The following is an 18380-nucleotide window of genomic DNA, read 5'->3' as shown; positions in this document are numbered from 1 at the left end:
TAACGTTGCTTCCCCTGTCTATACGGGTTGAACGAATTGGGATTTTTGTAGTTGATGCTACTGTTCTTGACGCTAAGGTGATGATAGTCGATTTCCATGAAGTCAGTGAAATTAAGCCAGTGAAAGAGGGCAGCTCTTGCACCCCTCTTGCAAATTGTCTGCGATTTGTGATTGGATGGGTGAGCTAGGGGGTGGGACCCATTATGCAATTTGAATGATATTTTAGATGACCACAATTAATTTTCACCACAAGGAGGTTGTCTTCATTTCATTGTTTAAGACTCCAGTTCTTGTCCTCCTTAGCAATGTTACAGGAGGGCGGTTGGTGAGTTTGCTGATGGCATTCAAGGCTATTTGTCAACTACAATTAGCAGGTTCTTTTCCAGATGGGCGTGCATTTATTCGAATTCATTTGTCACTGCTGCTCGTTTGCATATTGTTAACAAAACACCCAATTGGTGATAAATCAAATTCAAACTATTGGTGAGGTTGACACATCGATTAGTAGCTTCACCTCTTTACCCTTTTTAACAGCGAGACTTACTTTCAAAGTAAGAGTGACTGTGTTCTGCCGCTGCCTCTGATATTACGTTGCAATTATCGCAAATTCATGAGTCGATAGCACAATCTAAAAAAAACATCAAAAAATGGCTTTGATGGGCGGTCTAAAAGGGTCCACCTACGACTGACCCACATCCAGCTGATGCACCCCGCGAACTGCGATTGAGTAGATACATTGCCAGCAGCCAAAGAAACTCCAGAACCAGTCTCCAGACTACAAACTTGAAAAACGATGCCACACTTTTTGACCAGAATCACAAACTCAAACAAGCAATTGTTACAATTTTTTTCCCCCAGATGTCAGTTTTCGGTCATCTTGGCTTGCTCCTTTAAAAACTCTCCCCCCACCTGGAATAACCCCGTGCATGCAATGGGAAGGCACAAAGGCATTTGGCTAGAGTGAAAGAAATGCCAATGTTTACTCAGTGTGAAATGCCATGCCTGGAGCTTTTTGTGGCTCTTTTTGTTTGGGAGTGGAGGTAAAATGGGGAGAAAGTAGGTCATAAAGGTGCTCGCAGATGAAAGCCAGGTGGAGACATGTGTGTGTGTGTGTGTGCGCGTGACACATTTTCATCCAATTCTCCACATGGCTTTCTCCTTCCGTCTGTGCACCCGCAATCTCCCTGCACAAAATAGGCAGGAGATCATCAGAAAACACAATATTTACACCACCCGCTCTTTTTTAATTTACACTCTCAAGCGCTTCATCCTCAACCTCCCGATGAGAGCTTTCTTCAAGTGTATATTTAGAAGCCGTGTCTCCCACGGCATCTGAACGCAGCACGGTGAAAGTAAGAGCACGCTGAGAGTAAACAGAAGGAGAGAAAGATAAACATGGCTACTTAGGAGTCTATTGTGAGGTGTACGACCGGCAGAAAAAGGACATTTAAAAAAAATAAATAATCAGAGATCCAGACGTCAGACGGGAGGGTGAGCAAGCATACATGCAGCTCATACAGACAGCAATCAATGTACATATTACAGTAAAGATAGCTGTGCGGAGAAAGACATCAATATCATGTTATCTCGAACAATGCAGTCGTAGATTCGCCAGTATAGAAGATCAATATTCTGTGAAAGCTAAATCTGGGTGCTTGGGATGATTCTGACTGATGGAATCTTTACATTATCCTACCATACGCCGGCATGCAAATGCCCAATTATATACTGTTGCGTTCCTTTTCGCAAGGTACACACATTGTGACTTGTAATAGCATATTTTTGAAATGAGAGAGAGCCCCTCACCAGATGTCTGCTGTCGTTTCAAGCGTCACCTGTGAAAGGCGACATGGTGCCATTGGGCATCCTGACTGCTGGGAAATACCAAGAAAGGAGGAAAGTGTATTTGAAAAACAAAGAGAAGAGATAGTTTATCTGGAAACAACATTGTGGTTGCAAACTATTAACTAAATTTTGTGTAACATTTTCAAGGTTTGCCTTCTTTAGTTAAGGAGACATCATCATGATGTCTTGTAGATCATGGTCCCCAATCACTGGTCTGCGGACCGGTACCAGGCCCAACAGAGACAGGAAAAACAAAGTTTTATTTTCTTTGTTGCGGAGCGTCAGCCAGCCTATCATATTAACGACTATCTTCCAGAGGGAACATAAGTAGAGCTGTTATTGTTTAAGGCTTATTGTTTACATTGTAAGGCTTATTCATTATTCGAGAGGGGTCCATTTTTTTGTAGTTCACTGTGCTATTTTATATTGTTCTACAGTTGTTGTACTGTTGAATAAAATTACTGTCAAATTGTTTGTTGTCAATACCAATGCAAAACAAACAAACAAAAAAACATTTCGACTTTTCTAGCGCCCCCTAGTCAGTGAACGTTTGCCAGTCTGCCAACAGCACGTACTCATCCCAACCGGTCCTTGACGCAAAAATGGTTAGATATGATCAACTGTGTGAAGAAAATGTCACGATAATATGGGGATCAGGAGTTACTTTGTGATTCCCAGCATGAGATTCAGGAATGAAAGAATGGAAGCCAAAAATGCAGGAAAAGTGACATGAATGCACTTCGAAATCAACTGTGAACGGTTGATGACACTTGGCGGGAAGACAAAGGCTGCGCAACTTGAGTCATCAATGTCGTTTATTGTTTAATTTGCTGCAATGGGGTAGGCGGCAGTACTGTCTCTCTCTCTCTCACACACACACACACACACACACACACACACACACACACACACTTTCAAATTGTTTGAAGCTTTCCACGCTGTCATTTTTTTTTTTGGTTTTATTTGCTGTTTAGTGCTTTGACAGGTACCAAAGCAGTTGCTAGTCGAGACGATTTTGCCAGAACAAGCAGCACTTTACACACACGGGAGAGGAGATACAGTAGGTGAAGTGGTGTGGAAAGAATAACGGGATACGAATAAGTGAGGAAAAATGAGCACAGGAGCGAGTGCATATTAGAGTAGAATAAGAAGGTATGCTAACAAGCAAAAGGGATGAATGCATCTGCCAAAAAGCAACGGATGGATGTGACTTGGTTGTACTCGTGGGTCTCGTGGATCCCGTGACAGTATCATGAATCAATATGGAAATGAAGCGACTGTAGACTGCACGCATTTAACAAGACAATTCTCACCTGCAAAAATGAATGAGGCGCAGCAACGACGTCATGCTAACAGGAGCTACAGTTTCTTCCGCGTTAGGAATGTCTTCTGTTTTCAAGCGGACAAGATGACATACAATTATGCGCATCAAATTACAACTGCAGCTGAAGGGGTTTTACAAAGATAGAAGCGTTAAATTGCAATTTCCGTGTCACGTTGGTGTCAAATGCGCAATCTGGATTGAAAATGGAGCTTCTGAGCCTGTGTACACATGTGGGTTGTATGGTAGATGGTTTGCCGAAGAATGTCTACAAAGCCGTTCATAAATATAAAATGTGTTTGTTTTTTGATCAAATTTAAAATATGTCATGGCGCCGGAAAAACGTATCTCACTCTGATTAACTTTTTCCGATGAAATTTGACAATAGCTCGCCAAGTCATTTTGGTGCCAGGTTCAAATTTATTTGGATTTAAATAAAACGATTTCTGAGTTTTGATTGCGTGTCTCGTCTTTAGTGTGCTTCATTGTTGGCGTACTGTATGTAGCACGCATATTGTGTTGTGAGTGGCAGCAGGGCATTTGTTGTGTTCAAAGAATGATCTGATTGTTAAATTACACTTTATGATTCATATCGCTGATTAGAAATATCATTGTATTTCTCAAGTTGGCTAATTAGAAATTGAACTACGTTACCTTGCCACAAATCTGACAGCGTGCATGAATTCTCATGTGATTTACTCCTTAATATTAACTATAGGCATGCATATGGATAATAATTCAATCATGGGTTGATTGAATGTAAGAATTGAGATTTCTGGGGGGTAGAATTTACTTTGATTGATCCATTCACTCTCAGCCCTTTTCAAAACAGCAATCCCCATAAACCGTTTATGAAAAGTTTGACTGATCTTTCAGGACCCACAGATATTATGTTCAGCGACAAGACAAGGACACAACCTACCAAAATAAACATATCAGGGGCTATTTCCAAAAATAGAAGTCTTCTAAAAATGAAAAACCAAAACAGAACAGTCTATTACACTGAAAACAGTATCAGTAAAAAAAAATAAAATAAAGCTCAGACAGAAGAAATGGATTGTGACCCTTTAAAAAATCTCTACAACCTGTGACAGAGTCACATTTTGTCAAATGTCACTCACGTGAGGACCATCAGCCCAATGTAAAGTCAACATCTTCAAAAGAGTACCGACATAGTGTGTCGTAATACATGCTGAAGAAGTTGCAGCACACACAAAAAGACGCCAATAAACACCCCCCTCCCCATCCCTCCCAGTCCCTTGGCAGGGATAATTACCGGTCTACATACACTCCAATCATGTGTATGCGGCAACCATAAACAATGCTTCATCAATACCAACCCAGCACAATAAAGTAGACGTGTGCCAGCACAGACGGTGACTGCACTCGTGGAATTGGGGGCAGCGGGAAGAGGATCACAGCATGCGAGGGGAAGGGGAGAGGAGGGAGTGAGGGAGCACAACACGGGGGAGGTTCCGGGAGGGGGGAGGGGGGGCGGTGTAAAACCCGCCAATACGATAAATATTTCATCCTACAACACACACACAGTCACTGAGCCTGGTGCCCACTGGGGGAAGGAGGGAGGCAAATATAGCGAGTCAAGAGAGTGAAGGAAAGAGGAAAAGGAGAAAGAGGGGACAGCTGAGACATAGCAAAGCCCGGAAGGTGAAGGTGTCCTCAACATTTATGACCGTGATGCTAAGCAGAGCTGACGGCCTTCACGCACACACATACAGATGAGGGTGTCACACACACACACACACACACGCTTCTCTTTTATCCTTCACTCTCTCGACCCGGGCGAAGTTCGTCTCCTCCGGCTTGACACCTGGACTAGCAGGAGCGCTGGTGTGAAAAAAGAAATCACAGACAGAGAACGCCACACGGAAGACGACGCTTGAGCGCACGAGCGCCGACGGATTGACTCAAAGCGAACAGAAATGAAGGAAACGAGACACGAACGGCAGATTTTTGTCACAGGGCGGAATACTACTTTCTTGTAAATCTCCCTACAATCCGGACTATCCATCATGGTCAGAAGCGTCCAAATTGGAGGCACGGAAAGCAGTAGAAAATGGAACAATTTCACCTTTGGGAGTTTTGGGGCAATATTTCCTGTTTTACTGTCCCATTTTATTGTGTGGAGAGAATAGAAGGCTTTCCACAGAGTAGATTGCAGGGTGCCGTGTACAATTACAAGGTCCTCTGATGAGCTTGTTGAGGCACTCACATAAAACATGAGAGAACTCGCGATCCTGACAGTCTTTACAAATAAAGCACCGCATCAAGGAAAAGCTCGGATAAACGGGTGCTTCTAATAATGTGACCCTCCCTCTCCGCTCGCTAAATCCTGCAGCCATCTGAAATTTGTCGTACACGTACGTAAGAAAATAAGCGCCTTTGTGCCGATTCCGAAACGTCACACACAAATGAACGAACAGATGAGCGATGGGTTGTGTAAAATAGGGGATGGATTCATCTTTTTGACTGTGTCAATCCAAAGAGAGAATTTGACCCTTTTTAGACCGGAACTGATTAAATCTGTGTTCATTAGCCATTATTTAGCCGAGGCACCCATTTTACATCAGAAAAATCTCACGGCATACCACCAAACAAAAATACCGGAAATAAAGGATCATCTCATCTGGATTTACACACAAATTGACTTTGTGGGAAATCTGACCCCATGCAATTGAATACAGATGTCTCACGGCGCACTATGGGTGCCGCGAGTTGGGAATCACCGCATTCAAGTGTGCAGGTGTACCTATAGAATGATTTGTCCGACGTGTGTCCATGCGTGCGTGCACGTGAGAAAAGCAACGTAAATGAGACAATTTTTACACGGCTTCTCTCTACCAAGTGTGAGACAAAGCCTGTTGTGTGTGCCTCTCTGGGTTTACTGAGTATTCTTAGATTTTTCACATTCTGTTCCAGCCTATACACCAGATGGGCAACAACAAAGAGAGGGAATGGCTCGAGAGGAAAAAAAAAAAAGCTTGGCTTTGTTGTGCGTGTGTGTTGCAGTGTAGTTTTTTTTATTTTTTTTTTGTTTTTGTCAGCTCGGCAATTGCTCTTTTTCTTTGTATGCCTCCTCATCCGCTTCATCATCCTTTGTAATGTTCCGACATGTCTTCCTACGGCAACTAGCCACATTGTGGCCCCCAAAGCGAGACGATGAGCTGATCATCCCTGCGGGGAGGGGGCGGGGCAGGGGGGGGGGGGTTTGTTTTACCCTCATCAACTCCTCATCGCTGTGCTCCTCTCTGACCACTTCCAGGACTGCGACGAGACAGAGGTGGACAAGAACAAGTGCTGCACCTTGTGCAACATGTTCTTCACCTCCGCCATCGTGGCTCAGTCCCACTACCAGGGAAAAACCCACGCCAAGAGAGTCCGCCTGGTGCTAGGTGAGACTCCCAGCAGCCTCGCAACCTTGACCACGCAACCTACCAACGCAGGTATTCTACAAAGTCCAGCTGATCTCTAGAAGATGATGACAGTTGATAACAGCTAGGCGGGGCCACCCTCACAAAAAACACACACAAAAAAAAAAAATGCCAGCCTTCACTGTCTGCTTGGAACCATGTTTGCATTCAAGAGTCTCTGACACTCTCCGGTGGTTCTGTCTCATTAATAATGCCGAGCACAGCTTTCGTGACCATGACGACCGGTGGACAGCTCGGGCATGTAAGCAAAGTGAGCAACTATGACTTTGTTTCTAATATCCAGCAACTTTTTTGAAACCTTTGCAAATTTTTCAAATCAGACCTTCCACTTTTCAAAATATGCGTGACACTATAATCCAAGAACAGCGTTCTGAAATTGAAGTTTGTGCATATCTGAGCAACTGGTGAAGCATACGTTCATATTTTGACTTTAGAAAAAGTAAACTAATTACAGTTGGAAAAGAAATCGGAAGATTTTTCACATATGATACTTTCCATGGTTACAAAAGGAAATAAATGAGACATTTAATTACAAATATAATGGGTCATATAATGATGGCAAAAAACCCAAGAGGCTTTCTTGGTTAGTTGTGTAATTTTATTGAATCTTTTGCAGTTTAACTAACAAAATCATTCGTGACAAAAAAAAAGAAGAAAAAAAACATTTTTTAGAAAGCGGACAAAGTAAATGACTATTCACAAATGGTATTATTTGGTATGCATGCCTGCTTTTGACATGAACAAGCACACGGTGCACATGCTGTATATTTTCATGTATCACTTGAATGCAACTCATTTGAGGTGAGAGCAGGTCTTTAAAAAGAAATATTTAGTCAGCCTTCAAGTCAAAATGTCTCATCTGCTTCAGAGGACAAAGAACGCGTTTGCAAACATGCCAGAGGCCCAAGAGGAAGACTTGGAAGGTGAAGTTTAATGAAGATGAATTAATGTTTGTTCAAACGCGTGACTTTTTTTTCCTCCTTTTAAATTAGGGTGTCTTGACTCTGGCGAGTCGTCCCCGGGGAGGCTTTACATAATGTGACTCTAATTGGATTTATTGTCACAATTCATAGAACTATGAATTTGCACATTTCCAAAAAAAAAAAAAAAAAAAAAAAGAGCCTTATAATAGAGCTACAAAACGACTTTTTTTTTTAAACTTTGCCCTACTTTGGAGATGTGCCACTGGTGTACAATTTCCTCTTGGGTAAGGAACTGTCTAAGCAGAGCAAACAGTTGGAGGAGAGCATCAGAAGAAGGCATCCTGGGAGGGAAGAGAAGCTTTTCATCTGCGATTAAAGTCCAAAATAGCATTCACTCCGTGATGCGCAATCAATCCGTCGAGACATATCAACACACATACGAGCTTTCAGCACGTTGAAATCTGACAATCAATGAGGTGTCCGCTCAAACAACACCGCTGTGGGAAATCAAACCTTCAACTTAAGATTGCGGGTGCATGGACAATGTAAAGTGAAAAATAATTAATAGAACTGGATATTCTTGAAACGGTCACGTCTCTCCCAATGGTGAGTCACGATAGCGTGCGGTGTACAGCCAAACGACATCGGTCGCAGTTAGCATGAAATATAACCCTTAAAGTTAGGACGGCCCCAGACGGGGATGTCCGTCATCTGTCAAAACAAATCGCTGATGCACGTCATCATATGTGAACATGTTATACATCTTTTAAAAGCTGAGTTTCTGGAGATTTGAATGGTACCCGACATGTTACAATTGTCAAATTTGAACCAAAGCTTGGGGAGACTTAAGTAAGCTTTGATCCTGTAGTGTTTTCAAGTCCTAATCAACATTCGAAATCCATTTTCAAGGCAGATATTGTGAAAAGAAAATTAGATGAACATAAGATTTGCGTTTTCCTTGTTTTCAAACATCCATAGTTTTGAGACAGGAGCACTTCCACAAATTCTTACTGTATGGGAGAAAGATTCATAATGTGACATTTTGAAAATTTCAAAAAGTGACCAAAACTATGCTGATACTCCAAATGGTTCAAGAATAGCTAAAAATTGACTTTGGGTGCACCTTTCCACAGGCGTTTTCGGCAAAGTTGCCCTCGGTTTAAGGGGTTGAATATGTTGAGATGTTCATCGGCATATAAGGGGAAAAAAACAGCCATTGAATTAATATTGATGTGAATTGCAGGAAAGAGTGAGTGTAGGCCAACTAAACAATATGTTCATATCAAATATTTCTATTATTATTGTTGACGTCCATCCAGCTTTAATCGTTTTTTTTCCCCCTGCATTTTAGGCCTGTGTACCTGTACATTCAGGTTGTTTCTTGTGCACAGTAAACAAGCAATATCAGAGCAGTCACAAGAAAAGACGGTAACAGTATCAAAATATTGATTTGTAAGTCTGGGAATGGGGAATTGATATCTGTGGTGTAAATACAGATTTCAGAAACACGTAGAAGAGAAGATTTTTTTTCAAGTGGACCTGTTCTCTATTCTTCTTCACAGTTCGCACATTGCCCCGCCCCGGCCCTCGACAGCTCTAAAGCTCTCACTCTTCCTCATGAGCCGCACTCCGTGAAAATCTCTTACTTCTGCTCCAGTGCGCAGAGATCACAGTCACGAGAAAAAGACAGGGTGGGAAAACATGAGAAGAGGGTGTAGGGGGAGAGATACATCCAAGAATCTTTCCCTTTTGCATCAGAGCACGTGCTGGCCACTACCAAGTTGTGAGGCGCAATGATTATAGCTTTTTATTTTTTTTGTCTGAGTAAAATTAAATACCAGTAAAAGGGCAGAAGGATTTAGTTTTTAATTGTGATTTATGGGGTGCCAAAAGAAGTAAAGGGAACATGAGTCGATGTGGTTAGTGGACGAGCAGTCAAAGATATAATAACAATCAGCTTGCCGGGGTTTCTATTAGCAAACTCGCATGAAAATAGACGACACCCGAAAAGCACTCAATGGAGCTCAGACCTCCGCCAAGACGGAATGACTGCGGTGTGCATATCAACACAAAGCATGCCTGGCACGGAACGGTTGAAAATAAATCTTTGGAGTTCACATTGACACAAATATAAAAGTGGATTCATTAAGGAAACTGATATGACGGCACTCTGCCAAGTCTCCAGCGGGTTTATGATATCAGGAAACACTATTAACACCAAAAGCGACACCAAAAGCGTACCGACTTCAGGGTGGAGTCAAATAGCCACAGAGGTCTTCGGTTTATGATGTCCCAACTTACTCAGTTTCAAATTTGGGTTACTTTGCCACTGGAGGAAAGGAATTCCATGGCAAAGTGAGGACCGGATGTATATGTGAACTTCTGACTACAACAAAGTCTTTTAAAAGCGTTGCTGAAGCTTTGAGAATATCCTTTGACTATAATGAGCACTCATGGGATTGACCAATCAAAGGGAAAGTCCAAGGAACTGCGATGCGAGGAAAATTGGAGATTTGATTATATCGTCATAGTCTAGCAGGATGGATGGACTGACGGGGGGGTTGGTGGGCGGTATATCGTCCGATTGTACTATGTAAGATTTTTGTCATATCAAAAAAAGGAGAGCAATGATTACCCCGCGTCACGTTTTGAGAAAAGTGACCAATGCACGGCTCGCGAGCCAAACCTTGTCACCTGGTGGCGCTTGTGTATTTGCTTCGAGGCGTCACACGGTAAAAGTTCAGTTCATCGTTCCATCTTGGGGCGAATGACCGTGCAGTAACACTGAAATAAAATCATTTGAAATCAACTCCGGCGGCCCGGTAGTCCAGTGGTTAGCACGTCGACTTCACAGTGCAGAGGTACCGGGTTCAATTCCAGCTCCGGCCTCCCTGTGTGGAGTTTGCATGTTCTCCCCGGGCCTGCGTGGGTTTTCTCCGGGTACTCCGGTTTCCTCCCACATTCCAAAAACATGCATGGCAGGCTGATTGAACTCTCTAGTATTGTCCGTAGGTGTGAATGTGAGCGTGGATGGTTGTTTGTCTCTGTGTGCCCTGCGATTGGCTGGCAACTGATTCAGGGTGTCCCCCGCCTACTGCCCGAAGACAGCTGGGATAGGCTCCAGCATCCCCCGCGACCCTTGTGAGGATTAAGCGGATCAGAAAATGGATGGATGGATGGATGAAATCAACTCCAACACCTCATGTATAATATTGATGGACAAAGGCAACATATGGACACCTAAAATGTGGTTTCAGTTCCACCTCCCCACTCAGAACTCAGTTTTAAACTACAAATATGCTGTAAGCTAGAGAATAGTCTTGCATTAGCTAAAGAGTGTTCCAACTATGATGCTAACCGATTTTCTTTTAAAGACCTCCAAACTGCACCTCTGCACAGCTCCTCATCAAATTGAAATCTGTCAAATTTGTCCCCGCAACAAGCAGCTCCATCACCGTTCAATGAAGTTTGTGTAAATAAACGTACCCGCAGCAGCAAGTCAACCTTTACTGCCAGCTCTTCATTTGTAAACAGTCCTTGTGAAAGAGGTGCCGTGACTCATGTGTGAGTGGTATTTTTGTTGGTGTGAACGCGTGGTATTGTTGCGCTGAAGTCATGGGCGGCACAACTCGAGGTACGCCGTCACATTGCTGATGGCGGATCGCCACATTTGGACACGCCATCTGCCTGCCGTTCTGAGCGGCCATCACGCAATTTGGCTGTGGACCTAACACTCCCACTTCACATGTGTCCAAATATACATTGACTGAACCTCACATGCAGCCAAGACTATTCTCCACAATTCTTCACACACACACACACACACACACACACACATGCACACGCGCACACGCACACGCACACGCACACGCGCACGCACACACACACACACACACACACAGACACGCCTGGATTCACGCACAACATATACACGCACGCAGCAAAAGCCATGAGCCACAAGAGGCATGTCATTGCTGGTGGCTATTAATGGACAATCACCAAGGTAACCAGTGTCATGTCATGAGCAGTGGATCACCTGGGGGGTCTAGGTTCATTACCTCACTCAGAAGGGGGATGAAAAGAGCAGAAAGACACAGGGGAGGAAGGTATAAAAGATGGAATGAAAAAGATTCCGATGTTCAACAGTAAAGAGAGAGTTTCTTCAAGGATGGTTGCTGGAGTGCCAACGACCTTCTCGTGACCCTTATCTGTGTTTCACACATGTGGCTCACTACGATCGACTGCTCTTTGCCGACATTTTTCAAATTAGCCTGTGTGGGTTAACATGTCTCGGAATGATTGAGTATGAACTTGGCTGGGTGGATGTTTTTTGGGGGGAGGAGGTTGTTTCTGTATTTGTGCCGTGGATCCTTGAAAGTGTATCAGTTTAGTGGAAAGAAAAGAAAGAAAAGCTATGATATTTCAAAGTTTGACCTTGAATCGCAATGAAAGTATGAACAAGATTCCAAACGGTGACCAAAAATGGTGCAAGACAAGAAGAAGTGTGTGGGCATCAGCTGGTCTCCCTCACCTATCAATTTATAAACCATGAATAATTAAACCATTTTAGGCACGGCAGTTACTACAGTAGACAGCTTATCATGTTATCGGGTTACAGAGTGCATGAAAGGGTTAATGTCATGGTGCCTAAGGTCAAAACTGTTCCTTTTCTTTCAGCTTCACAGCTGTCGATGTAGACCTCTAACTATATCTGCAGCAGTCTCAGTCTTCACAGCCAAAGCCCAAATCTGAGAATGATTAAGAACATTCAGCACGATTGTCCTTTTAGCTTTAATGCTCGCTATATGATATTAACAGGAACCACCAGACTAATTTGTCCGAAATGTTTCCTATTCTTGATACCCCCTGAGCCACACCCACGCAGGAGGACAGCTCGTCGCTCGTCGATGTGTCACTCGACGGTCTCCTCTGATTTCCAACTCGATAAGCATGCCAGCGTGCAGATAGCGATAGCAAGATGCCGAGCCAGGAAAAGCCAGGTCATAGCGACACAAGTCACCTATCTAATCATTTGTCCCGAAGAGGCCTGATCGAACAGCATTTTTGTTCTTTTCACGTAATTCCGACAAATAATTGCCCGGGTGCAGGATCATAAGTGTTCCTTTTCAGCCCTCTCTGAGTCAGTGGCCCCTTTCACCGTGCCTGCAGAAGGCTCCTGTATCAGTGGCTCTGACGCAGAACGGAACTGTCACTCGCTCACAAGTATTTTATCACACCAGACACTAGCACAGACAAAAATCACACCTGATCTAATCATCCGATTGCTTGATGTCACGATGGTAGAGTGCACAACGTTACAGCAATCAGTTCTGATTGGATCGCTGCTTCTCAGCGCACCTTTGATGAGATCACGACGTACGCCACATTGATTTGGAAACGCACGTCTGCCTCGTAGTTACGAGGTTTGGGGACTCTAATTTGTCCTTAGGTGTGAATGTGAGTGGGAATGTCTTTTTTTTTTTTTTGTCTATCGCGGCAACATACTGCATCTGTTGAAAAAAAATGCATGATTAATCGACAGAATTTATCGTCCATCCCATACAGGGACACTAAAAACAGTGCAGTTAGATAAATCCTCTTCGGACAGCTTCAAATAAACTGTGCCAAGGTATAATTTTTGTATTTGTATTGAAGGTTGCCGTATTCTATCATGACGCCCGCAGATTCCTCCCCTTCGACCCCGCTGCCCTCAGACCCCACGGCATGCCACCCTCCGCCATCCGCGCCGGTGGTCAGCGGCAACGGCGGAAAAGAAGCCGGCAAATACTGCTGCTTGTGCGGAGCCTGGTTTAACAACCCGCTAATGGCCCAGCAACACTACGAGGGCAAGAAGCATCGCAGGAACGCCGCCAGGGCACGCCTGGTGGAGCAGCTAGCGGGGAGCCTGGATGCCACGGAGACCACAGGTCAGTCCTCGCAATCCCTCCTAAAAAGACCCCCCCACCACGGATGCAGATGACAAGTGAAAGGCAGCGGGGGTGTTACTGCTTTTTAAAGGGAAACACGATCAGGGGGAGATCATTTTTAACATCTGCGGTATTTTGTTCTGTGGGACTTTTTCTACCGACGTCACTCCGGTTGGATATAGTCACGATCCAAGCGTGCTACTAAAAATGGGATTACCTCATGATAATTACCTTTAAATATCGACAGAGTTTTGAAATGCTTTCCAATTCTTTTCACACAAAAGCCTTCGGAGGGGTGTTTATGATAAAGCCTGCATTAGAATCTTAGTGAGCAGGCTTTAAGGTTGCATGATTTTAATTTGAATTTGAGGAAATGCAGTTAGAGGAGCTGTGGACTGACTCGAGGGTCATCAGCTTCGGTTTCCTCTGACGCATTCATTCTGGCTGCAGCGAAATAGAATTCAAAATCCCTGGATTACTGTTGTAAAACAAGTCATCCATCACACGAAGCAAATATTTTATTTCATTCTCTCGAATGAATTTTATCTCCGTTTAACTAAAATATAAGCAAGTTTCAGTCATACAAGTAGTCTCTCTCTCTCTCTCTCTCTTTATACATACATACGTACATAGATATAGATAAATATACATATATTGATAAATACAGATATATACATTGAAGTGAGAGCCTGCTGTGGCAAAATTGAATTTCCAGCCCAAGAAGAAAAAATCCTCTCGCTCGGTATGATTACCGCTGGGACGGCCAGGTAAACCTGTCCTTCTTCTGAGCCCCCCCGGGTGCGCATCACAGAAATTTGTAGCGTTTGTAAAATAATACTATGTCGAACGTAATTGCCTATCCTCGCTCCACTTTAACAGTAGGGGCTGAAAATATGATGCATATGCCCCCCCCCCCCCCCCCATCCGCCTTCCCGATTTTACTGGTGCTCCCCTCACTTAGCAAAGCTGCACATTAAGAAATAGAAGACAGGGTTTTTTTTTTTTTCAATTGAGGTGACGAATGCATTTCACTCAGAGCACACATCTGTTGCTGCAAACAGCTCTGCCTCCTCCTCAAGCAGGACAACTCGTAATTAGCCGACAACAAGCTCTAGCTAATATTCCGGAGTAGTAAACTCAACAAGTCTGTGCAAAACCTGCTCTTAACTCAGCTTCAGTGACAAAATTTAAATCTGAACCTGAATGCAGACATTCAATGTTTCATTATGTAAATAAATAATAGGACACGTATTGGGCAATAAAACACGCCTGTTGGTAACATGTTCCAATACTTTTGTTCATATGTAAAAAATGATTTATAAAAATGTCATTTTCTTTTTTTTTTATGTACTGGTACATGTACAATAAAATGTTGCACATTACAGAATATTTTAGGACTACTATTTAGTCCAGATAGTCTCATTCTTTTCTGGTTGTCCAGTGGTGAAATATCTAGTCATCGTGCTGACGTCGGCAGCCCAACATGCACGTGAGCACTCCATGAGACATCGATGCGCGCGCACGCACGCACACGCTAACACACTAACACACGCACGCACACTCCAATGCTCAGTCTGTCGAAACTGTGGCGCGAGCTGTGTGCTCCAGGTGCCATGACAAAAGCAATCATCTCAAGGAACCAATCATATTAAAAGCATGAGTCATGTTGCCGCCTACACTGGCTCAGAGGCTTTAAGTTGTGTCATGTTGGATATCGTTCTCCATCCACTCGCCGTGACCCAGATCCCGCAACGGCCACTGCCTTTTTAGGCAACGTTTCAATCCCAATTCACAGTGCAGCGAACGCTTGGAAACGGTCCGGCGTTCCCGCTTTTGTGTAATTTACATCCGCAGGTTTTCATTAACTTAAAGATGCTGCGGAATCGATTTGCCGCCTTCACTTTTCAAGGGCAGGCGAGCCGATCCGAGAAGTGTGCCCCCGCGCTGATGTGATTCGTTACACGTGCCATCAATCACGCCCGGGCTCAGCCGTCTTTCAACCACGCCACTATTGTCGGGGATTGTTTGCCCTGCCGTATGACGTGTTTCCACTGGCACAGGATTCTCGCCTCCAAAAGGCTTTTAACGCCTCTCGGGTGCAAGGTGCTGGAAATGTTTGGGAATGTTAATTAGTCTGCTGGGTAGGTATGCCTCATGGTCGGTGTCAGGGTTTGTTTACATGATAATAACTGAGTGAAATGATGTCAGACAGGAAGGATTGCTTGGTGGAATTGGTGGCAAAAGTTATAGGACCCTGAGCGCAGGGAAGAAGGAGGACCATGTAAACATTTAGGATGCACCCAAAGGATTTATGACAAAGAGCCTGTCCCGGACTGCACCAGGATGTTTTGTTTTTCTACCAGGCCAATGTCTCAGTTGGTTCTGCGCGGTCCTGTGAATGTTTTTATTTTCAACCCAGCGTAGCTTCGGCTTTCATTCCATTTGCATGCGCCATCGCTTTATGGCACAACACTGTGACTTTCGCTTTCCAGATTTTAAGGATTAGTTTGAGTCTTTCTGTTTTCTGATCTTGCAAACTGACCCGTTGTAAACATTCCACTGTGTTGTGGAGCCAGATCATATTTTAAAATCTTTTATTGACTTTATAAGAGCTATTTGTGTGAACTAGAAGCAGACATAATCAAGAAGATGTTGTGCTGCTCCATTGTAATTTAACGGATGCTTGTGCATTACCAAATCATCCAGACAAGTCATTCTAGTTATGGAACGCTTTCTGCGACTGTTTCACTCAGTCTTCGGTTGATGTGTTTGCAATCTGTGTAGAGATGCGTGTGTGGACCACAAAGGGCCCAAATCACATCATGTCTCATCTGTCATCCTCATTAAATACCCGTAAGGCGCAGGTGACTTATTTACACACCGTTGTTGTTGTTGTTGTTGTATTGATGATACTGACCTTTGCTTGTCCTTTCATATTGTAAAGCCTCACGGCACACATGCATTTGCATAGTTCCTCCTTTTTTTCTTATCAAATTGACGAGTTACAGCAGAGAACGGGGGCTATTGAGGTGCCAGACTGAAACCCTGGGAGATGGATTGCAAGGGGAGGGAAGGGTGGGGAGGAGGGGTAGCTGGCGGCTGGGCAAGGAGCCCGGCGGACTCGGATGTGTCTTTACATATATCACGACTCGGGTAGAAACCCCCTCGGGACAGAGTCGGACGATTGTCTATTCTCTCCGGAGACGGGGCGGTGAGTTAGGAGCGGTGAGATAAGCGTCTCGCGCTGAAGCATGAGCGCCTGAGCGCGCCAGGACTTCAGAGAGGGCCAAGGAGCAAAGCAGAGAAAATGGCGTGTAATTGATGAGCACGTCCGAGTCAGGAGACAACGCTGACCTCCTCTCCCTCGAAACGACGCTCGTGTGACAACGCGGCACGACATGCAGGTGTATTTTCAAACTCATGAATGTCTTTATTTCGTCATAGAATTGGGACATCTGCATTTCACTTGTTTCACCTACCGGCATTCAACTCAACTCAATACAAAAAGCTCAGATTCACAACTAGCTTCCCTTCATAATCAAAATTGTGTTTCTGGATGACTATTTAGCACTTACTTTGTAAAACTTGAGCTTTTAAAAAAGAATCCCAACCAACAATCCCCACTGGTTAATGGATTGAGCAAACAGAGAGGTCTTTGTGTTGCTCGGGAATATATACTGTGAAAGCTAGAAACATTTTTGGTGAGAAATAGATTTTCAAGAGCCAAGTTTATTTTCATAAATATAAAACTGTAAAAAAAAAACAATACTGTAGAAATTGACAAGTGAATTTTGACTATTTGGGAAAACCACATTTTTGGCATACAACAGCAGGAAAGCAGCTAATAAACACAATTTATAAGTGATGCTCTTTTATGGGCAAGAATAAAATACTTCGGTGAGTGTTTAAAAAAAAGGCTCATACCTTACAAAAGAAAACCCCAATGTTACCACTTTGCGTAACTCAGCATACCACCCAAAGACAAATGGCGTGTGGAATTCACTCAATTTTATTCCCTGTGGTTACAAAAAAATACAATCATCTGGATACAGATTCCTTTTTTAGGTGCAGTAGATGTATTGTCTACTTTAAAAAAAAAAGTATCAGCATCTGGATGAGTTCATTTTGTGCAACCACTTGATGGAATAAAATTGAGTAAATTAAATTTGAAATATATAGAAATATATACTGTATATATTTACTTATTTTTAGGAATATTATTTTCAGTTTGTACTTCTATAGACAGCACACTAGTTCAACTTCTTACATCTTGACTCTGGGTTGATCCGACCTCAACTCTTTTGAAATGCGGCTTGGTTTTTGTCTGTGTTTTCAAGTGGGACAGAATTTTCAAAGAAGTTCATTGAATGAATAAAATTCATATTGTAAGGCATCGCCGTAATTATAATGACCAAGTCTGCTCTCAACAGGCCTCTTTTTACATTCAGTGCTGGTTTAATAAAGCAAGACAACGGAGAAAGTTAATTGTCTGTGCTGCAAGGAGCTCTAGATACTATTATCCTGCCTCCACAGTGAGCAAAATTAAAAGATGACGACTTGTCATTGAGTTGTCCCACCGGAAGCTGGAAAGTACCTTGAACATGATCCACACTGATATTCACAGGTGGTGGTTAAATGGCGCATTGAGGGTTCATTTCCTCATTCTCCTCTGGAGTCCATGTTTCCATTAAAGCAAGTGTCTTGACAGCAGCAGTTGATTCCATGATTGTTAACACTGAACGCTTCCAAAAAAAAAAAGGAAAAAATCATTTATAAAAGCAACAAGGCACTGTTAGAGCTTGGCGGAGCATCTTGATGCAATAGCCAATTTGCAACGTGCACTGAATGGCCCATTAAGATTCCTTTTGCCCAGTTAAGGCGCATCAGACACCCAAAGCGCAACAATGCTTTTTTT

At 43.4% G+C, this 18380-nt stretch overlaps 1 protein-coding gene across 2 annotated transcripts in view; it reads left to right on the top strand.

The window, feature by feature from the left end:
- The window catches only part of LOC147199126 (zinc finger matrin-type protein 4), a 59392-nt gene that overhangs the window by 26265 nt on the left and 14747 nt on the right, over window positions 1-18380 (top strand). Inside the window, exons 4-5 of one of the 2 annotated variants that reach the window (XM_086122494.1) lie at window positions 6447-6576; window positions 13223-13465. In XM_086122494.1, coding sequence (XP_085978620.1) covers window positions 6447-6576; window positions 13223-13465 — 373 coding nt within the window. Of the gene's footprint in view, window positions 1-6446; window positions 6628-13222; window positions 13466-18380 lie in introns of both variants that reach the window. The other variant, XM_086122493.1, reaches the window with a different exon arrangement.

Source organism: Hippocampus guttulatus, chromosome 10 (assembly GCF_054856545.1).
Source record: "Hippocampus guttulatus isolate MCC_2025c chromosome 10, RoL_Hgut_1.0, whole genome shotgun sequence".
NCBI lineage: Eukaryota > Metazoa > Chordata > Actinopteri > Syngnathiformes > Syngnathidae > Hippocampus > Hippocampus guttulatus.
The sequence above is the reverse complement of the archived record's forward strand: the minus strand, read 5'-3'. Positions and strand labels throughout refer to the sequence as shown.